The sequence below is a fragment of the Papilio machaon genome, chromosome 2 (assembly GCF_912999745.1).
Source record: "Papilio machaon chromosome 2, ilPapMach1.1, whole genome shotgun sequence".
Lineage (NCBI taxonomy): Eukaryota > Metazoa > Arthropoda > Insecta > Lepidoptera > Papilionidae > Papilio > Papilio machaon.
Window position 1 is genome coordinate 5577588 of NC_059987.1, and position 20086 is coordinate 5597673.

At 32.1% G+C, this 20086-nt stretch overlaps 1 protein-coding gene across 1 annotated transcript in view; it reads right to left on the minus strand.

Moving 5' to 3' along the window:
• Positions 1–841: 841 nt before the first annotated feature.
• LOC106709049 (RING-box protein 2) overlaps positions 842–20086 on the minus strand; it is a 34886-nt gene continuing 15641 nt past the window's right edge. Inside the window, exon 2 of the mRNA XM_014500707.2 lies at positions 842–1114. Within this exon, the coding sequence (XP_014356193.1) occupies positions 933–1114 (182 nt within the window). The 3' untranslated portion in view covers positions 842–932. The remainder of the gene's footprint in view (positions 1115–20086) is intronic.

A 20086-nucleotide genomic window follows, 5' to 3' on the forward strand; every position in this document is an offset into this window, starting at 1 on the left:
GGCCATTGGAGACTGCATGAATAATTTTATCGTTGGTATAAAAACGAAAACAAAACTAAAGTATAGATAGTATACCTACTGTATGCTGATGACGTCTTCTCACGTATCGAAGTATGAGAAGGTAGTTGATAAACAATGTTACTTTTTGTTTGAAGATTTCATCTTATTTTAAGGTTTATTGACGGATGAGTTTGCTCAAGGTAAATACTGGTTGGCGTCATAAGTTTTTGGGTACAGCTGACACATGAATACAAAGGTAGCATCAACGTTAAACAGTCCATTGACTGTTGATAACAAAGAATTACTAAATATTCACCAGAGGAACTCTCATGTCTCTGTATCGGAACGTACCGATACGTACAGATATTTCATACTTCTCTTGGTACGAGTATCTTATTGATTACGAAATGTTTTATGCTTTTGGGGATCCCGAGTAGAGATCTATTCACATCAGTGTTCATGTACCAACATTTTAACGCTGTGTATCTCTGGCACTAATAAAAGTAATTTCAATTGAAGAAAGTATTTTTACATGCAGAATAATCAATACGTAAGCACCTTGGTGGTATATGGTAAAAAGCTATTATTAGTCGAATATGCAAACTCAATGCTACGTGATGGCATCCACGCATCCGTGAAATACATATTTAGTCACTCGGTCAGCATAGGTAATTTTATTTTCATACTTTCGCAAACTAAGATCAACTAAGTAAATTCAAAATTATTTATTAGTTGCAAATTGCAACATTTATGGTTCAGGCTACCAAAATATATTATATAGTATAATACACGTTATTTACAGCAAATGACCTCGACGGGAATGAGGAAGGAAATACAAATAATCGAATAGAGCAGTTTATTACGTCAAGAATGAAATAAAATTTAAATGAATGCGCTGTTATAGAGATCATCGTTCGCCGTCTGGTACGGGTCTACTTGCCCATTCGTTGGATAGACCACTCCTGTTGGCAGAGCGGGCACCGGTTGTTCTGTTTCACCCACAGCGACATGCAGCAGAAGTGGAAACTATGGTTGCATTCGCCCCATACGACGACGCAGTCTTGTTTCCCGTAAGAATCCTTCTTGCTTTCACCTTGGCATCTTAGACAGGCATCTGTAAAGAAAGACATAAAATTATTTTGAACGAGTCTTTAGTAATTTCGTTTGTTATTTTCAACATTGGTTTGCACAGTATGACGGTAGACAAAGTCTAACACCTCTTCTATAGGTAAACACTATGTTGGCATATGTGAATAAACAGTTACGTACATATATATTTGTCTAATTCTGATTTTTTAGCACGGTTACCGTCTTTACTTTGGTTTATTTTTACAGGAATTCATTTTGAATTTAGTTCAACAAGTTCTGAGCATATCCGGAATTTTGGATCTAGACACAGGCTTCTGACAAAAAAAGAACGTAGCGAAAAAAAAGAAGATATTTTATAAAGTGTTTTAGAATCGTCAGTATACTTTGTCCTTTGTGGGTCTTTATAAAATTGATAATGTTTTGTTGAGGAAAAAGTTATGCAAATTAACATCCTAAGGGAAACTTGTAAACAGTGTGTAATATAGAATGGAAATATTTAAATAACATTTAGACAGTGCAAGCGATTGCATTAGACTTGATAAGGTAATCAGCAGCCATCATGAAAGTCACGTAGAACTAGACGATTATATTCTCTCCAGTAAAATTTCCACTTCCATACGAAAAATGACGTGAGTTGAATCGAATTGCGCTTAGTATTGGTACATCGAACGTATCTAGAATAATCATTATGTGGAATATTTCCATAAGTTTTTCTATCGCAGATTTATTAGAAAATGTTTCAGATTCTTTTCAATAATTTTATCATAACTTTGTTATGTAATGATACATGGTCTACGGTTAATTAATATACCATTTGTAAGGCAATGTATCTTGACTTTATAATTAAACTAGCTTTTACCTGCGACTTTGTCCCCGCGGGATGCAAAAATTGTAGTAATAAGTATACTCTCTGTATTTAATTTTTTTTTATTACTCAGTGTATTTCAATATTTGAAATCAATTCAATAATTTTTGAGTCTAGTTTAGTTTTTTCAGGATATCAAAATCTATTTTAATTCATACAATCAGCTTCTTCGTAACATAATTATGCTCAACATCCTTTTGAGCGAATTAACAAATTACAAAAATTATACACACAGCAATATTATAGGCTCCAATTAGGTGATTTGTTTCGATACTACTTTAACAGGTTATACGTTGTATGTAACGAGCTCACGAGCTCATAGTTTACTTAGATCATTTGATCTTAAGAAATAGATGGATAAAGCAAACTTTGTAACCGCTAAAAGCTAGCGCTATCGGGAATGTTAGAAACAATTTTTTCTACAAAATAATTTGCTATCAGTGACATCAACGGTTGATCTGAGGATATAATACTTATCACTCTTAGTTGGATATAATTAAGATGCAATTATAACCTTGTCTGGCACACTTGACCTAAAAATAAAAGAGTTTTTACCTCATTCTGAACTATAAATAATTTCATATTTATTTTAGCATGCTGTCACTGACTGGCATAGTCGTTGACATCTATTGAAAATGATAAGTGTGCGAAGAAAAAATTGGTACATTAAAATGTGGAACATTCGCTTTCTTCGCTTTCTAAATAAAAGCCTCTTTGAAATATTATGAGTGATTTGATAGCGAATATTTAGTGTCATGAATATTCGTGTGACACTGTCGGATGTTTGTCAAGTACTCGCGGAATATAAAGAGACCACGTAATGCTCTGTCGTCTCGTCAAAAGTAATAGCGAAATAATTACTGTAAATCTATCTCTATGTAATTTTGAAATTGCCTATTCTAAATCACTTTCACTAATGTGACGTGATCGGCACAAAGTTGGCACTTAATGCGCACTTCCCACTTTACATACTTGCTATATGATTGAAGTTTGTAAATACATATGACATCGTAACGGTAGTATAATATCTAATATATAAAATTCTCGTATCACAGTTTTCGTCACCGTACTCCTCCGAAACGGCTTGACCGATTCTCATGAAATTTTGTGAGCATATTCAGTAGGTTTGAGAATCGGCCAACATCTATTTTTCATTTTTTTTTTAATTGCGCGCGGACGGAGTCGCGGGCGACTGCTAGTTTTACATAAATACAAACATAGCTGGACCGATTTATGCAATGGGAAATTCATAGATGCATCTTAAGTTTTACAGTTCATTTTATTTACGACTAGCTTATTCCCGCAATTTTTACGCGGTATTATAAAAAATCTAGCCTATGTTTCTCAGTGATAATGTAGCTTTCTAGTAGCAAAATAGTTTTTGAGTTTCTTCTTTAGAATATTAGTATAGATATAAATAGAAAATACAGTTGTCATTATTTGCGTAAGCAGCAAAAACATGTTTAACATATTTATAGATCGATCCATGATAATAAACATGAGTCTAGTCTAGGTCCAATGTAAAATCATCTAGAGGAAAAATTAGTAGTAAAAATAAAATATATCGAAGTTGACGTGTGCCTAAAACTGAACTAACAGAAGGAAAAAGTGTAAATACTGACATTCGTCGTAGATAAAATTTGGAAAACAAATATCTTGAAATATAGCACGTTGCTTTTTATATAATTAAAAAGAAAGTTTGGAAAGATCCCACGGCATGGCTATAATGAATAAATTTTTCACATAGATATTAATGATGTCTTTAAATAATATGAATATCGTTAAGTCAGTGCATTTAAACAATTATGAAATACATACTGTATCTCTCTTAATCCACACAAAAAATACAGTGGTAGTGTACAAAGGTTCAACAGTGGTAGAGTCGATAGTCGGTGCACAAATGACCTTGAATAAATGAATGACGACAAAGAACACAGGACTGAAGTGGAATTAATTCCGCGCTTCGTCTGATGAGATTCTTTCCTTGAGAAAGAGGAAGTGGGTTTAACGGGGAGGGGAAGTATGGAAGGAGAAATATCCTCTTTCTGTACGTCTCTTCCTGCGTCTTTTTAAGGTAGACAACGCATCTTCTACTTTTTAACTTCTTGCGGATGTGACTTCGCTTAAAATTAAGTGTCCACTTGCTTCTTGTTTGCCAGTTTCTAATATAAAAAAAGTCTCGTGATTTTATTTGATTTCTAATAATGTTAATAATACATAGTTTTATGTAGGAGTAGGAACTGAAACCATTGTATCTTTCAAATTGTAAGCGTCAATATTCGTACAAATAAATTGCTAAAATGACAACCAAAAGTATCATTCACGTGACATAATAGTAGAGTATTCAAACAAGCAATTTAGTTTTCAAGGTCTATTTGCGGTGGTATATCTAATGACTTAAATTTAAAGCAAACAAAATGGTTGTAACGCACTGCCTACAAGGAAAACCAACGACACAAATTCAGTTATTTTGATCTCTCTTGATCACAAAACAAAGACACAAACAATGGTCCTCAGCAACTAAACAATTTACCTGAACTGATCATTAAAATAGACGAAACATGAATTTAGTATTTCATGTTTCGTCTATAGTATTGTAATTTATTTAATTAACTATGGTCATTACAGAAACATTTACTGATCTTAAGGTGGGTATAGACTAGAGCATTTACTTGTAACAAAACAATGTGCCGCTCTATGATATTGTTGTGTATATCAACCCTTTCATGAACCAGACGTGCTTTGGTAACTATGCTTTTACCTGTATCATATCATTCGTTAAAACGTTACATTACATAGAAATGCTTGAGAAAATACTCTAGTGTATATTCACCTTAATAATGCGTATGTAATGAAAACTTTAATTTAATTTATAAATCAAAATGGAACCCGTACTCGTACTTCCAGTCTTTTATTTTATAGTATCAGGGCTTGGTTAATTTCCAATTATAAATAATTGGTGTATTTTTAAAACAACATTGTTTCGTGGCCTTATGTAATTCAATAATATTTTTGTTACCGTTCCTTATATGTCATACATTTATACCGATACTTATATTAACTTTGCCACATTTAAGATTAATAAACAACGACTAACAAGAAGCTAATATACTGTGATTAACTTGAAACCACAAAATATACTTCTTTATTTATATGATGATTTCACCATCTAGTAAATTTTATCAGACGTGACGCGAGAGACAAGTCATAAAATATATTCAGATGAATATGTACGGTAATAACCTTTTATGCGACAAAATATATAATACGGAAATGTTTTCAATGACTGTAAGTGGAATGAATATAAAAAATTGAGACTGACAGATTTTTTGCACCGGAAAATAGTATCTACTTGTAATTATATTTTTTTACTAACTTATAAGACTAAGATAAACATAAGTAGTATTCACTGTCTACAGATATAAGGGTGAGTTTGCACTGCCGACACAATCGTATGAAAATACATTGTCATCTCTTACATTCTCTTTGAAAAAGTAGAGACAAACAATATGTTTTAAATGTTTATTATACTAGTGGAACGGTGGTCTAATATCACGGTTAGACTGTATTACTCCGAATAAATACAGTTAGACACTGTTTAGTTAAACACGTGTTCTAACCCTATGACCGCCAGTGATTGATATCACGGACATGGTCATAAAAGACTCTGTTTTACCCTTAAATGTATGTCACCAAAACTGCTTCCGGTGTAAGCACTTTGTTATTTCATTCAATAGTCATGATTTCTGTTAATCTCATATTGTTTAGATGGATGTTTGTTAGAAGGTATCTCCAGAACGGCTTCATGGATCTCGGCAAAATTTGTCTGGAAGAACACATAGGCTACTAATTAACTTTTTGAATTCCGAGAGGACGGAGTTGAGGGCGCCAGCTAGTGTCTATATCAGCGTGCGTAGAAGGGTTGACATATTTTTTTTTAAGCTAAAATGTAATTGAAACAATGCCTAAGTTTTTTTATGGTTAGGCACATGTTTTTACGTCTCATAACGACATCAGGCGGTTTAATATTTTAAAAATATAAATTTCAAGGAAAGAAGTTTTTTAAACCTAGATCTACGAGTGATTACGTATAACAATTCTGCATGAATTGATGACTTTAGGAAGTAATATATCACTAGAGGTGTGCACTTCTTATATCGCAATCGTGCATCGCACATAAAACCAAATGAGAATGTCTGATTTTATTTGGAGAAGAAGGAACCAAGTAATATACTAATTCAGATAATGTTTAATAAATATAAGTCTTCAAGCGAAGGGTCGTGGTTATTTAAATTACACGAATATGATCATCCGATTTAATATAATGCGAGCATTATCTAACCCATGAGTACGAAAGTTAGTGAAATGATGAAGTCAGTTGAAATATACACAGAGGATGGAACTGTGTAGATAGGCAAAAAGTCTTTCTATCAAACAAATAACTTTAAGAAAAACAATCTCAAACAAAATACACTAAAAAGAAACAAAATAATGTCATGAAAACTTCTTTCTTTCTTTCTTCTCTCTTTCAAAAACCCTCTAAACTCTAAAGAAAGTTCTCTTCTTTCTTGTAACATGTCTATATTGTATAATTATTGTTATTTCGCAGTCGGTGTCGGCCGAAGTAAATAGGTGACATTTTATATTTGAGATGTTTTAGACATACTTACGTTTATGTCCCTACTTAGGCCGAAACCGACTCCAAAATAACAATAATTATACAATATAGACATGTTACAAGAAAGAAGAGAACTTTCTTTAGAGTTTAGAGGGTTTTTGAAAGAGAGAAGAAAGAAAGAAAGAAGTTTTCATGACATTATTTTGTTTCTTTTTAGTGTATTTTGTTTGAGATTGTTTTTTATGGTACTTTTGAATGCATTTTGTTTGAAATTGTTTTTTTATGTTACTTTTGAGTGAATTTTGTTTGAAATTGTTTTTTTACGTTACTTTTGAGTGCATTTTGTTTGAAATTGTTTTTTTTTAAGTTACTTTTAAGCGCATTTTGTTTGAGATAGTTTTTTTTTGTTTTGAAGTCGGCTATTTTTTTTTTCTTAAAATGTTTGTTTTATTTCTCAATTTTTAGTGAATTTGAAGTTTAATTACAAATTTCCTTAATACGTATAAGGACATAAATAAGACAAATAAAGAAAAGGACTTTCCTATTTAATATGTGTGTACTTCAATTCAAAAACTAATTTAGAATACACCAGATAACCACTTATCCTTTAAACAATGAAATAATTATCAAAATCGGTATACAAATTGAAAATTAACGAACTAATACATCGTAGCGTGCCTTTAATTTTGTCCAGCCGCGCGCCGCAGTAGCATTTTTCGAATGCGCGTAGTTTTTAATCATTTAATATCTTCCAAACTATTGATCAGAATTACATAGTGTAAAGGCTAATGTAATCTGCATTTAATACTCTAGCCATCAAACATATTTATTTGGATAAGGATTCATATCGAATATAATATAATAGCGCCGTAAGCTTACAACGCTGTTTTTCGTGTGCAATTTAATCGAAGTTTGTTCATAATAACATGGTTTTTGTGAGACATCCATAGATGATAGATATATGCCACCTGAGACTTTTATTTAGCAAATTTAAGGATCTATAATTACTCGATACATCATTTTAATGTAGGTCATATAGTTTGACCTACGTAAGTGCAGAAAGCAAATTTGTGCTATTCATTGTAACGCGATGTAGCATTTTTCGTTTCCGCGTAATTTTATTCTTACGATATCTCCTAAACTATTAGACAGAATGATATAGTTTCAATTGCAAATATAATCTACATTTAATTCTCTTGATAATGAACATATTTATTTACATAAGGGTTAATAACTGAACTTGAATAATAGCGTCGGAAATAGGGCATGAATTTAATTAATGTTTCTAAAGAAAAAAATGGTTATTGTGAGAAAACTATAAAAGATAGATATATGCTATCGCGGACTTTTATTTAGCACATTTAAAGAGCTACAATTCGCCATACATCATTTTTATGTAGGTCCTATAGTTTAGCCTACGTAAGCGCTGAAAGCAAAAATGTCCCTAATTTCCGCAACAAATTTTGAAGCTATATTCAAAATCTACTAGTCTTCTAGTTATTTAAAAAAAAAACAAAAAAATGGGACCCACCTGCAAGCACTTCCTTTCGATTAAAATAATTTTTATCAAAATCGAACCACCAGGGGCCGAGTTTCGCGGTAACACACATAAAAAAAAAAAAAAAATACAGTCGAATTGATAACCTCCTTCTTTTTGAAGTCGGCTAAAAAATAGTCCAAAGTTCGTTATGGCATCTGTGCTCTAACGATGTTTAATATTGATAAAAATTAATGTCTTGGTTAAACACTCTTAAGGAATGTAAACAATGATTTACAAAAAAAACAAACACACATAATTGATACTAAGTTTATTAGAATTAAAGACAGTAAGATAATTCATTTTGAATTATTCGACAACCCTAATATTAACGATATCTTAAATCAAATATTCTGATGCTGGTGATGGCGTCATTGCCTCGTTCATATTTACAAGTTACTGTTTGGTGTTTTCACGTTAGTATGTAATGGTTAATGAGTTTGTTTTCGTGACCATTCCTGTATGTAATAGCTGAAAAATATAACAAAGAACAATGTTCATGCATAGTAACCAATTTGGCACGTTTGTTCCTTAGAGCTTGTAGTAATCCTAGAATTATAAAAGCGAACCTCTATATGCGTGTGCCTTTGTCCATTTCCGACCCCCATAAGCGAGAAACTCGGGTAAGAAACTTCTATAAGGGGGGAAAATATTGCGGTCCTTTGGACTTTCATTTCTCCCGGTTCAACTTTACATTATTGTGAATGGTTCTGACGTATAGACTTATCAGAGTTTTAAAATTTTAAACATTAAATCTTAGGTCATATATAGTAGCTTTTAACAAAATAGAGCTAAACATTAACTGTTAATCCTAAGAAGAAAATTTACGTCATAAATACGTCAAAAATGTATCTATTTGTATAATAAGTAATCAATAACACATCCTATAAATAGTTAGAATATCTGAACAAGAAATCGTTGAAACTGCTCGAAAAAACGAACTTTATGACAATTTTAATAGCATCCTTTATCAATGACTTGTTAAGTCGATAATTTCGGAGGAAATTGTACAAACCTAGACTCATTGTTAAACAATTAAATCCTCGCCTCATAACTTCCTTACATGTATGGGTATAGAATAAATTAAAGAAATTAGAATTATTTATTGGTCAATCATACTGACGAATATTATAATGTTTAATGACTAAGCTATAAAGTGCATTCTGGAGATTTCATTGGCATCGGCTGGTGCACTGCACGAAGCTACAGCGAACTGTTGACTGAATCCCGTGATACATATTTTAGAACTAGCTATTTTTGTACGAATGAAGTGTATTAATTATAACTGTTAAAATGTTTAGTCAAGTACAGCTATAATAGTATAGAGAAAATCTACAACTCTAATTCATAGTGCGACTTAATAAATCATGAATGAAGTCGAGATTTGCAAATTTTGCGTCAAATCGTAGCAATATTTTTTAACTTTTTTCGTATTTTTCGTGTTAGGTTTAAATTTAGTTGGATAAATATTAAATTTATCCATAACTTATAATGAAATCGTTAAACGATTGTGTTCGCTTTAGAAACCGCATAATAATACGGTATTATTCAGAATTTTGAGACTAAGGGCTGTGCAAAACCGGCGCCCGTTTGATATGGTTAACTTTAGGCCAACAATAATTGGTGTAGCTTAATGAATCTTTCGCTATTAAAAATACGAAAATGTTTAAAAACGTTAAAATATAATATCAAACCATTGATGTATTGAATAGAAATAAAGAGTCGTATTAAGTAAGAGTTCAAATAAAATGGTCAGAATAAGTATGTATGTGCCAGTAAAGCAGGCGCTGTAGGCGCCTCGATTTACACTTTCACACATCGACAAGTTAATGTAATTGCAGTGCGCAGACACCGACAGTGTTGTGTTAATATTATAAAACATTGAGAGAGTGTGAACGTTTTACGCTTGTAGTTTGTTGCTTATTCAGGTTCGTCAGTGGCACGCAATCTTTCTGAAAATAACTTCGATGTTACTCGCTTACAGCAATATCGTGTTTTAAAGGCATGACGAATGATACCATAAGTTATTAGTGACTGTTCATGGAAAAATACATTTGAATGAAATTAGCACAAAGAAATGAAATCATGATGATTTAATAGCTCTTAGTTTGATTTCTAATGAACGCTAAAAATGTATAATAAACCTTTTATGAAAATGTTTGCAACACCTCTTCCACCAATGGACCGTTCGTTGGTTCGTGCACTTTTCTTCCAGTACTTTTCCATCAAAACCTTGGCGCATTTGTAAGTCAAAACATTTGAACGTATGTTTGTCTCTTTCTGACGTACGTACACGCACCACACTACTGACTCTGTCCGCAGGGTAGATTTAGACGTTGAGTAATTGATCAGTTTTATCGAGAATACCGGCGCCGTACCAAATATTGGAGAAAACACTTGTTATTTAACCTTTATGACAGTCATGCACTTCAGAAAGACGATGACCGTTATTATAAAGGTAGCGACTAACTGCAGCCAATTAAATACAAATTTAATAACTTATATAAGCAATATTCATAAAACAGAATTGAATTTAAAATGTTCATATTGCAATTAATTAAGAAACTGTTTAAACAACTTTGCATTTTGGCAGTACCAATAATAATATGTAGCTTTTATCTAGAAAAGACAGTAAGCATTCAATTTACAGAAAAATGGATTTCATCGAACTTCATCCTACCTGCCGTTCTAAATACAAGATGTTTTCCAGGTATTCCTAGAACAATAAAAAAAAAGGAAAGAGGAAATTATCCAGATGTCTCGATCAAGGACTATTAACGCAATTGGCTCGACCGATAATTGTCGCCCGTTTAATAGAACTGTTATAGATTTGACTTTATGAATGTCAATGGTATAGATGAATAAAATAATAGCAATAAATATGCACTTAGTTTTCACAACTTCGCAATTTATCAATAGCGTTAAAGTATAAAGAAAGCAAAAACATTTACAATTACCGTTAAGATTAATTGAAACTGTCATCAGAGATTCGATTCTGTTTATTAGCGTGACATAAGTTATTACTGTCTGAAAATCGGAGAAGCCGAGATGAAGTAAAGATGTCTTTTGATAGTGTTTTAGATGATGTTAAATATATGTAAATTCTATAGATTTTTCTATATCTTCTTACTTAATCTGCAATAGATTTTATTTTCTTCTATGATTTCTGTATATCACAATATTTCTATTCCAACAATGTTGTATATTATAGCTAATTTTAAAAGACCACTGAATAGTTAAGTGTCGTTAACTTTTTATGAGTAAACGGTAGTTATTGATAATTTTTGAATAACAAGTTTTAAGACTCTGCAGTGATAAAATGATGCAACAAATGTAACAAAGAGACAACTCTTCCTATTGTTATGGAAATAAAACAACTAAGTATCACATTTTGATCATTTTTTTAAGATGTGTCTTTTCGTAAGTGAAAAGGACAAAACTGTACCGTACCTGTCACTCAAAGAAGTCATCAGATAATTTAATATTTAACAAGTCCGCTGACTGATTGGCCAAATTTGGAGAGCGCTGTCTTTCTTAGCCAAAGTGATCTTGCATACCATAAATCAGATTATGTTAGAAAACTGATCCAGAATGTCTGTCTCTCTTATAAAATTACATATCAAAATAACATTGAGATTTAATATTGTCAGAAATAGTATATCTCTCACTAGTTTTATCAAAACAAAGCTGATGAATCACTCGTTCGGGATGCGTATAAAAAGCTTGCTATAAAAAGGCTTTACTCGAGAATATTCTAGCAGCTAATTTGTTGATTTGTTGTTTCGATTTGATATTTATAAAGATCTTACGCTTTTGTGTTTAATTTGCGAAGCAGACTATATTTATAAGCACATATTGTATGTAGGTACGCAACTATCACGTATATAATTACTATTTTTGACGTAAGTACTTTTTAGTTATTTGCTTTTTAAATCATGATCTGAAGTACAATAAGTTTTACAAAAATTTTATTTTAAGATAACTATTGATAATTAACAAAATAAGCAAGCCATACAATTAAAGTAAAAAAAATAATAATAATACACAAGTTTAAATATAAAAACAGAAAATTGAAAATTAAAAATATAAACTTAGAAGTAACGTATTATAAAAGGGATGAGGCAGCGTGTGATCTTAAAATAACCCAGAGAATGTACCACAAATAGATTCCGTCGTCCGATGCACTCTCGTTGGATAATCTTTTTTTTTAGCCACGCAACATCAAGGCTCTCGATTTTACAACACATTGAGGTTCTTTTTGTTTTCAGTTTTATCTTTTTGTCATGATTCAAAGAATATTAATAACAAAGGGATTCAAACTAAAGTATTAACTGTGGGTTTCTGAGACCAAAATATTGTTATCTCTGTTTGTTAAAGATAATGAGAGGGATAGCGATATGTTTTATACAGAGATTTTGGCCTGAGAAGCCAACGGTAAGTGGTTGGAGTCGCTAATTCATTAAATATATTAACAGGATTTTCATGCATTCTTAGCCTCTGAGAATTTTTTTTTGTGAAATTATTCGGATACGTTGTATTTATAGTTTAATAATTAAAAAAAACAAATATGTAAGAACGTTAATTCTATTCAGTTATATGGACGTAATTAAGTTTATAAGACAAGGTTTATATGTGATGTCGTCTAATTGCATTCATGCATTTGTTATGAGATAGAAAAACAAAGATAAACGAGCTATAAGGTATTTAGCTCATTGTTACTGGACTATTAAAATAAAATTAAAATCGAATTCATGAACATGTTTTTATTTACGTTTTTATAATATTAAACCACATTAAAACTGCGCAGCTAACTCGCTTGGCGGTTTACATTAAATTACGTTATCTAATCTCTCCATTTTCCAACTACATATTATTAAGATACAGCTATGAGTAATTTTTCGTAGGCGTCGATGTCTGAAACTTGCATTCCACGAAGGCAGCTTGGCAAAATACTGTCATCAGCGGCGGCATAGAGTATTGCGTGCCACAACGATATTTGATACGTAATTAATGGTAAAAGCTACACCCCCCAAGGCATGATAAAAAAGGGGGTGCCGAAGACATCTTGACCAGTGCGCTTGTAACGCTAAAACCGATACTGTAGTCAGCGAAGCATTATTTTGACAAGTTTTTTTTTTAATACCGTTGCAACAGATTATAGAAAAATGAAATTGATGGTTCATGAGAATAACAAAGATAAAAATAGTAGGAAAGAGAAAGTAAAGTAAGACATTCGAAGCAGCTCAACTTGTGTATTATTATTCAAGTGGAACAAGAAACGGAGACGTTCGATGACGGGGGCTCGGTTGCGCTGACCTTCGGCTTTACGTAACACCACAGACAAGGACGGCCGTTGCCACTTGCTGACAATATATTTATGTAGTACTTGTATATGCAGCTCTCCAACTTTTTTTTATGCCATCCTATTATCCGTTATGCGAGAATAAGAAAAATATAATTTTTTTTAAATTTTCTACCATATTAAAAAAAATCTATTTTGAAAACGTACAATTACAATGTTATGTCTGTATTGTTTAAGGAAATGATATGTACAAGAATATGTTTTTGTTGGATTTTATAGTAGTGGATACTTACAGTAAGAAAAAATATAAAAGTAAGGACAACACAGACAAAACTTTTCTAATAACTATACATACAGATCTACATAATGCAATCAATAAAATTGGAGTGTCTGTATGGAATATCGAAAAAAATAATATTTCACGAACATGATGTATGTTATTTTGTAAAGAAAATCCAATTTTTATCTGTCTGTCTGTCCACAAGTCCGCGTTTGTTCCGGGTAACCTCTGGAAAGGCTGGAAGGATTTTTTGACTGAAAATTAACTGATGTGTACAGGCATATTATAAGCTATATGTTTTTTGCGCTGACAAAGTTTTAGACTACCGCTATATTTAATACTAGCAGTTACCAGCGACTTTGTGCGCACGGCATTAAAAAATAGTGTAGCTTCCCAACTGTAAAAGAATTTTTGAATTAAATTAAATAATTTTAGACCCTATTCAGTGCATACAAACAATCAAATATTTCCTCTTTACAATAATAATATACATTAATTTACTATGTCAACGAACTTTGAATGAATTCCAGCCTACTTTTAACTAGCAATTGTGCTAAACGGGCACTTATAAAATGTATTTAGTTCACATAGCACGCCACTTGCGATGCGATTTAAACTCCGTCGTCCATTGTTTATTTCATGGATAATACGTTAATAATGCTCGTCTTTATAAATGATCAGATTTAGCTTCATACAAAAAAAAAATGAAAATAGAGATACAAATACCATAGTCGCAGACTGCTTACATGGCAATATAATTTAAATACATCTACAAAAATTAACATTACTTTGATGTCGTAGACAACAAACTCTGTTAATGAAATGTTTTAAACATGTAAGTACGAATACTCCACATTAGTGTTCAAACATAAATTCATATATACATACTCTACATTTATACACTCAAACTCTATACATACTTATAAAGACAATAATTTTAACATATAGTAACAGGTATGTATCAAATGTTGTCTAAACATATGTATTTAGATTGACTCTCTCATGAAGAAGTCCATTTAAAAGGATTTAGAAATGATAACTTCCAAAATCACTCATCGTATGAAAGGTTATTGCCATTAACGTCTAAGAATGTAAGACTAATAACATCATTTAGTTTGTTTTGAGACGAAAATCCCTGTATAGAATATATCGTCATCCCTGTCATTATCTTTGTTGTTTAAAAATAAAATAAAAAAATTGAACACAGAACGATCTAGCTAACCTTAACGCACTGAATGTTACGCTATGTTACACTACGCAAAAAATGTTAAAGGATAATCATGGTTTACTTGTAGAATATTTGAGTCGGTAAATAATTGTCCAACTTTTATTACAGGCTCTTAACACTGGACACTGGGTTATTGAGTGGAGTGCCAGCTAACGCAGCTTGCGTCTAATACGAACGTCACGATTATCTACATACTATATTCAGACAATAAAAAAACATCGTGCCACCTTGTTACTGCACAAGCACATGGCATCGAATGTTATAACTTCCGATAACATTCATTATTTTAATGGATGACTGACTAATAAATAAAGAATTTATTTTTACTGTATTAAAAATTGATAGTTTTTGTCTTTTGGATGTTGTTTCCATTCTTTGCATTTTAATATCAAAGTTATCAAAAAATATAGCCGGAATATAGTGAAAAAGTCGTAACGGTCAAATATTATGTGGCTTGCTAAGAATAAATTAAATAGTGTAACAGTTTGAAATTTATTACTTAGTTAATTTCTACATTTACAGTAGTGAAATTAACATTTAAATTTAACTAGTAGATTATGTAAAACACCTATCGAACCAACAGATAAAACATTGAATCATATTCAATATCAAAACAATACAAAGAAGCGATAAGAAAATTCGAACAAGATAGAAAGTGCTGGAAGTCTGAGGAACACCAGTGGATATAAGGCGGTAGCCAAATGTAAACATAAGCTTTGAATGCCACCGCACTGAGAACACATCACGATTTGTATGTAGTATTGGAACGATGAGTTTTAACACTTAAAAACTCTGAACACATCTCTACTCCGAATTCATTTAGATGTACTGTCGGCGTTTAGTTTCAACCAATCAAACAACTAATTATATTGTTAGAATTCATCTTTGGAGCATAGACTTGTTTATTTTCTAATTTTTCTGAGGCATTGTCTAGACTGGGATCCTCAAACTATTTTGGACAAGTGACCCCCTTTTCCAAAATGAACCGTTACCACAGATCCCCAAAGCCAATTTACCTACTTTTAAGATCAATTATGTCCCTAACCAATAAAATATCCATTGTTTTTATAATGTGATGTAACAAAAACACACACACACACACATTAATGTGATATAACGTATACGTTTATACATATTTACGTTTTTTTCCTTTCGTGGCTTTTTATATGTATTTAGTAATTTATATTTACTTTGCAGTGAACTCACGTTGCTGGCGTCGCAAGTCTTCGTATCAAATAACTTTGCGGTAATCTATAATTGGATATCCTTGATCAATGCGTTGTTTGTGGATTCTTACCAAACGGAAAATATTTAGAATGATAAGTTATATTTACTAAAGCTACATTGACGACTACCTACTGTAATATTTCATTTAATTTAGTAACGGTAATTTCAGTAATCTTTTAATTTATAAATTTGTAACGGTATTAATATAGACAAAATAGCCTCGCTTTTCGAAAACACAAATAAATATTAAGCAATAGTAAAAAAAGTTATGGCGGGTGTGATTTGAACTTGTTTTTCCCTAATTTAGAATTTTATATCTTACGTCCACTATATGTGTTTTGTGCTGATGTAATATACCATATGACTCCGGGGAAGAAGACGAATCGAATGCCACTTCACTCGTCAAAATTGTTCCAGTCGTTTAGGATTTACATACATACAAACCCACAGACAAAACAATAAAAATTGTACATATATATAGACAAGAAACACAAGAATTTGATTTAATTCAGGATTATACTTCAAATGTATGGAGAAAAAGTCCAAATAATTATACTTACCAGATACCTAAGTAATAAGCTTTCTGTAAGTACACTTTGTTCTTTAAGAAGGTATTTCGACGAGTAATAATTTGTATAATATATATGCCACGAAACACACATTTATTATCCTTGATTTTTTATTCTAATTCAATGGACATTTTAAAGTTAATGCGACGTAAAATAAAAAAGTATTTTAATAAAATTTTAAAATACTTTGCAGTAACTGAATACAGTTAAAATAGTTAACGATAGTGTTTTATCCAACTGACCGGGCAAAATGTATGTTGAAATTCCTCCTCGAAGTTTAGCGGAAAATTTTAATCACCATTTTATCTATATTTATTGATAAGATAAGGCACTCCCGGCGAAGCGAGACGCGTGACATGCATCTCTATTATGATCATGTATCATCTCCTTTATCTATTCGTCTCGGAAATACACCATAGAGATCAATTATACGATAACAATTTTCACACAACAAGGTCATTGATTCATACATAATAGGAAAATCTTTCTTTTTTTAATTTAATCATTCTAGACTGTACTGAAACGTTTTCACATTTCAGTAAAAAGTAAGCTTTTACATGAAATGGACATGTCTGGTTAGTTCATGTGAATAAAATTGTTTCTATCATTAAATCTAAAACTACTAGAGCTTAAAATTCAGTTTCCATCAAATACACGTCGTTAGACGATTAAGTTTTGGTGATGTGCTGTAAGTACAAACATCTTTTAAATAATTGATTATAGTTTACAGTTCACCTTTACACGCATGAATTGGTAATCAAGAATTGAAACGAAAAAAATGTTTATAAATTAAATTGAGTGTAGCGCGCTTTCTTCAGTGTAAGCACGGGTGACGGGTAGCGTCTTGTTGATGTACATTCCGTTTAAGAATGTTCGAGAGTCGCGGTAACAGCCAGAGCCGCTAGTAATATTCCATTGGCTTTTTGAATCCGTGACACATGTGAATGTTTATACATCAATGTGCGAGTGCGTGTACATGGGATATGTGTGTGTGTGTGTGCCCATGCACATCGACCGAAGTCGGTTCCCGCGCTTTTTAGTGTATTTTGATACGTTTGTATGGTTATTACGCATCAGGAAAAAGGAACGTCTAAATAAGTTTTGAAATACTCATATAGTAGGAGGTAGATAAATAGCAATAAAAAATACTCCTGAGAAACAAACAGCAAATATTTAATACATCACATACCTCCACCGAAAGATTTCGATAAAAAGAAATTACCTTCAAGCAAAACTAACTGACACGCTAATACGAACAAATCTTAAACTGTAAAGAATATTGGCGCGTGCTGCGCGAGTCACGTCGTCGAGTCGGGCAACCTTCTAGTTCGTTCATCTATGACGCGGTCTGATGCAAAAGCTCAAAATGTTCGTTTACGTGTGTAAGTCCGGGGGCGGGGCACACGCGCCACAATGCAGCCAGCCGCGCGCCGACCACACGCACTAACGCCAAGCATAGGCACTGTTTTCTTGCGCACGTGATTTGGAGCACGCATGCTGCGACAACCTTACGAAATCGTCTTTAGTATTTGAATGACTGAATATAACAACATACAATAAAGAATTACTTATTAAAATCATATAATAAGCCTACTTAATACTAAAATATAGAAAAAATAATTCTAAAAGATAGCAGGAGATTAGTATTATCCATTTCATTCATTAAAAGATTTAGAAGATTCTCAGATCCTTACCATATTACGAGGTGCTTAATAATAAGTTTTTTTTTAATAATCCTAAAGTTGTATCATTTTATGTGGATTATCAATTTAAATAGTAAGAAATTATTGTGGGCATTCAGGATATAAGTTGTAAATAATTTGCTTACAGTTTGGTTTTGGCGAATTTTGGAAGTAGCTTGGAAATTTTGAGGACAACCTTAAAAACTTGTAGACGATACTCTGTCAATATCAAAAAACTGCTATAAGATCATTGTCGTATAATTTAAACTTATGGCTCTTTTTGACATTGAAAAGGATGCCGCCTTGTGAGCTAGCATAATTTAATTTGACTTATTGCACTGAGTCAGATAACTTTGCCGGTCTACTACTAAGTTTTTAGTAGGTATATTCGAAACAATTAAATTAAACGGACAGCGTGCCGAGTACAAATGATAAAATTACAGCTTCGTGAATTGTGGGTGACACTTGCCCAGTCATTTGGCTGGTGTAAACGAAATGCATGACACAATAAATTTGCCGTGGCGCGGATCGGCGTTGCCTTTGCCGAGCGCGTAATCGGCTGCCGTGACGTATGCGCTCCGCCTACATTCCGATACAAACATGCATAATACTAACCATATGCATCGAGCCAATATGACGTGAAACTTTTATTTTTACTGAATCAATGTATCTAAAAACATCATAATTCGATTTTCTACAAAGTTGAAAGATTAAAAACAGTAGAAAGGTAAATAAATTTTGGCTAGCTAGCTAATTAGCCCCTAATTAGCTGCTAATTGTGAAAATTATTTTTGGTTCTATTTTTTATTAAAAAAAACATTGGTAACAGCAGCATGAGTTTCGGTCTTCTTTCTTCCTTCTTTCCAGTGTTTTCATTCGTGCTACGTCGCTATCAAAAATCTAACATACATATTCATACATATATAGAATACCTATCTATAAAAATTATTTCATGCAATAGACTAAAATATAAATACATACAGTTAAAATTGGATATTCAAACAGAGATCCCACGAGACGGGATTCCCTTAGAAGGGGAGACTAGACGGGCGAGGGTTGGGAAAAAAGGGGGAGATCTCGGCAGACGTCTCGAATCTCTCATAAAAAGCGACGTCTCGTTGAATATTTTTCTCTCATGAAAAGTTCTTAAGAATATATCGTAGTTACATTCTTTAATCAGTTTTATAAATTCGATATTGTCGTCCAAGTTGATGTCCTTGTTTTGATTTTATGATGGAGCACATGAATTCGTGAATCATAATATGAGACCGTAAATTTCCTATACAATGTATTTTTTTTTTTTGATGTTGACAATGGAATAATTGTTTTTTACAATGTTCAAGATGCACACAGATAAAGACTTACTGCGATTTATTAGGAAATAAATATATATTTCAAGTTCTACGCTAATCTAAAAAAGTTTAACTAAAAAGAACGTTTACGTTACTCTTCACTAATATTTGACGTGGTTTAATCATGTAACATTGTAATACCGTCACACTAGACATTAATCTTGTCATGTCTATTAATACACGCTAATAAAATATGAAAGTAATTAAGAACGCAGTAAAAGTTTAGCGTGCGATAACGTTGAGGATTTCCATGAGTCTAATTTAAAAAATAATTCAAAACTATATTTTAATACACACGGATTTGAGTGTTTTAAATGGTACTTTATACGTTTCGTTT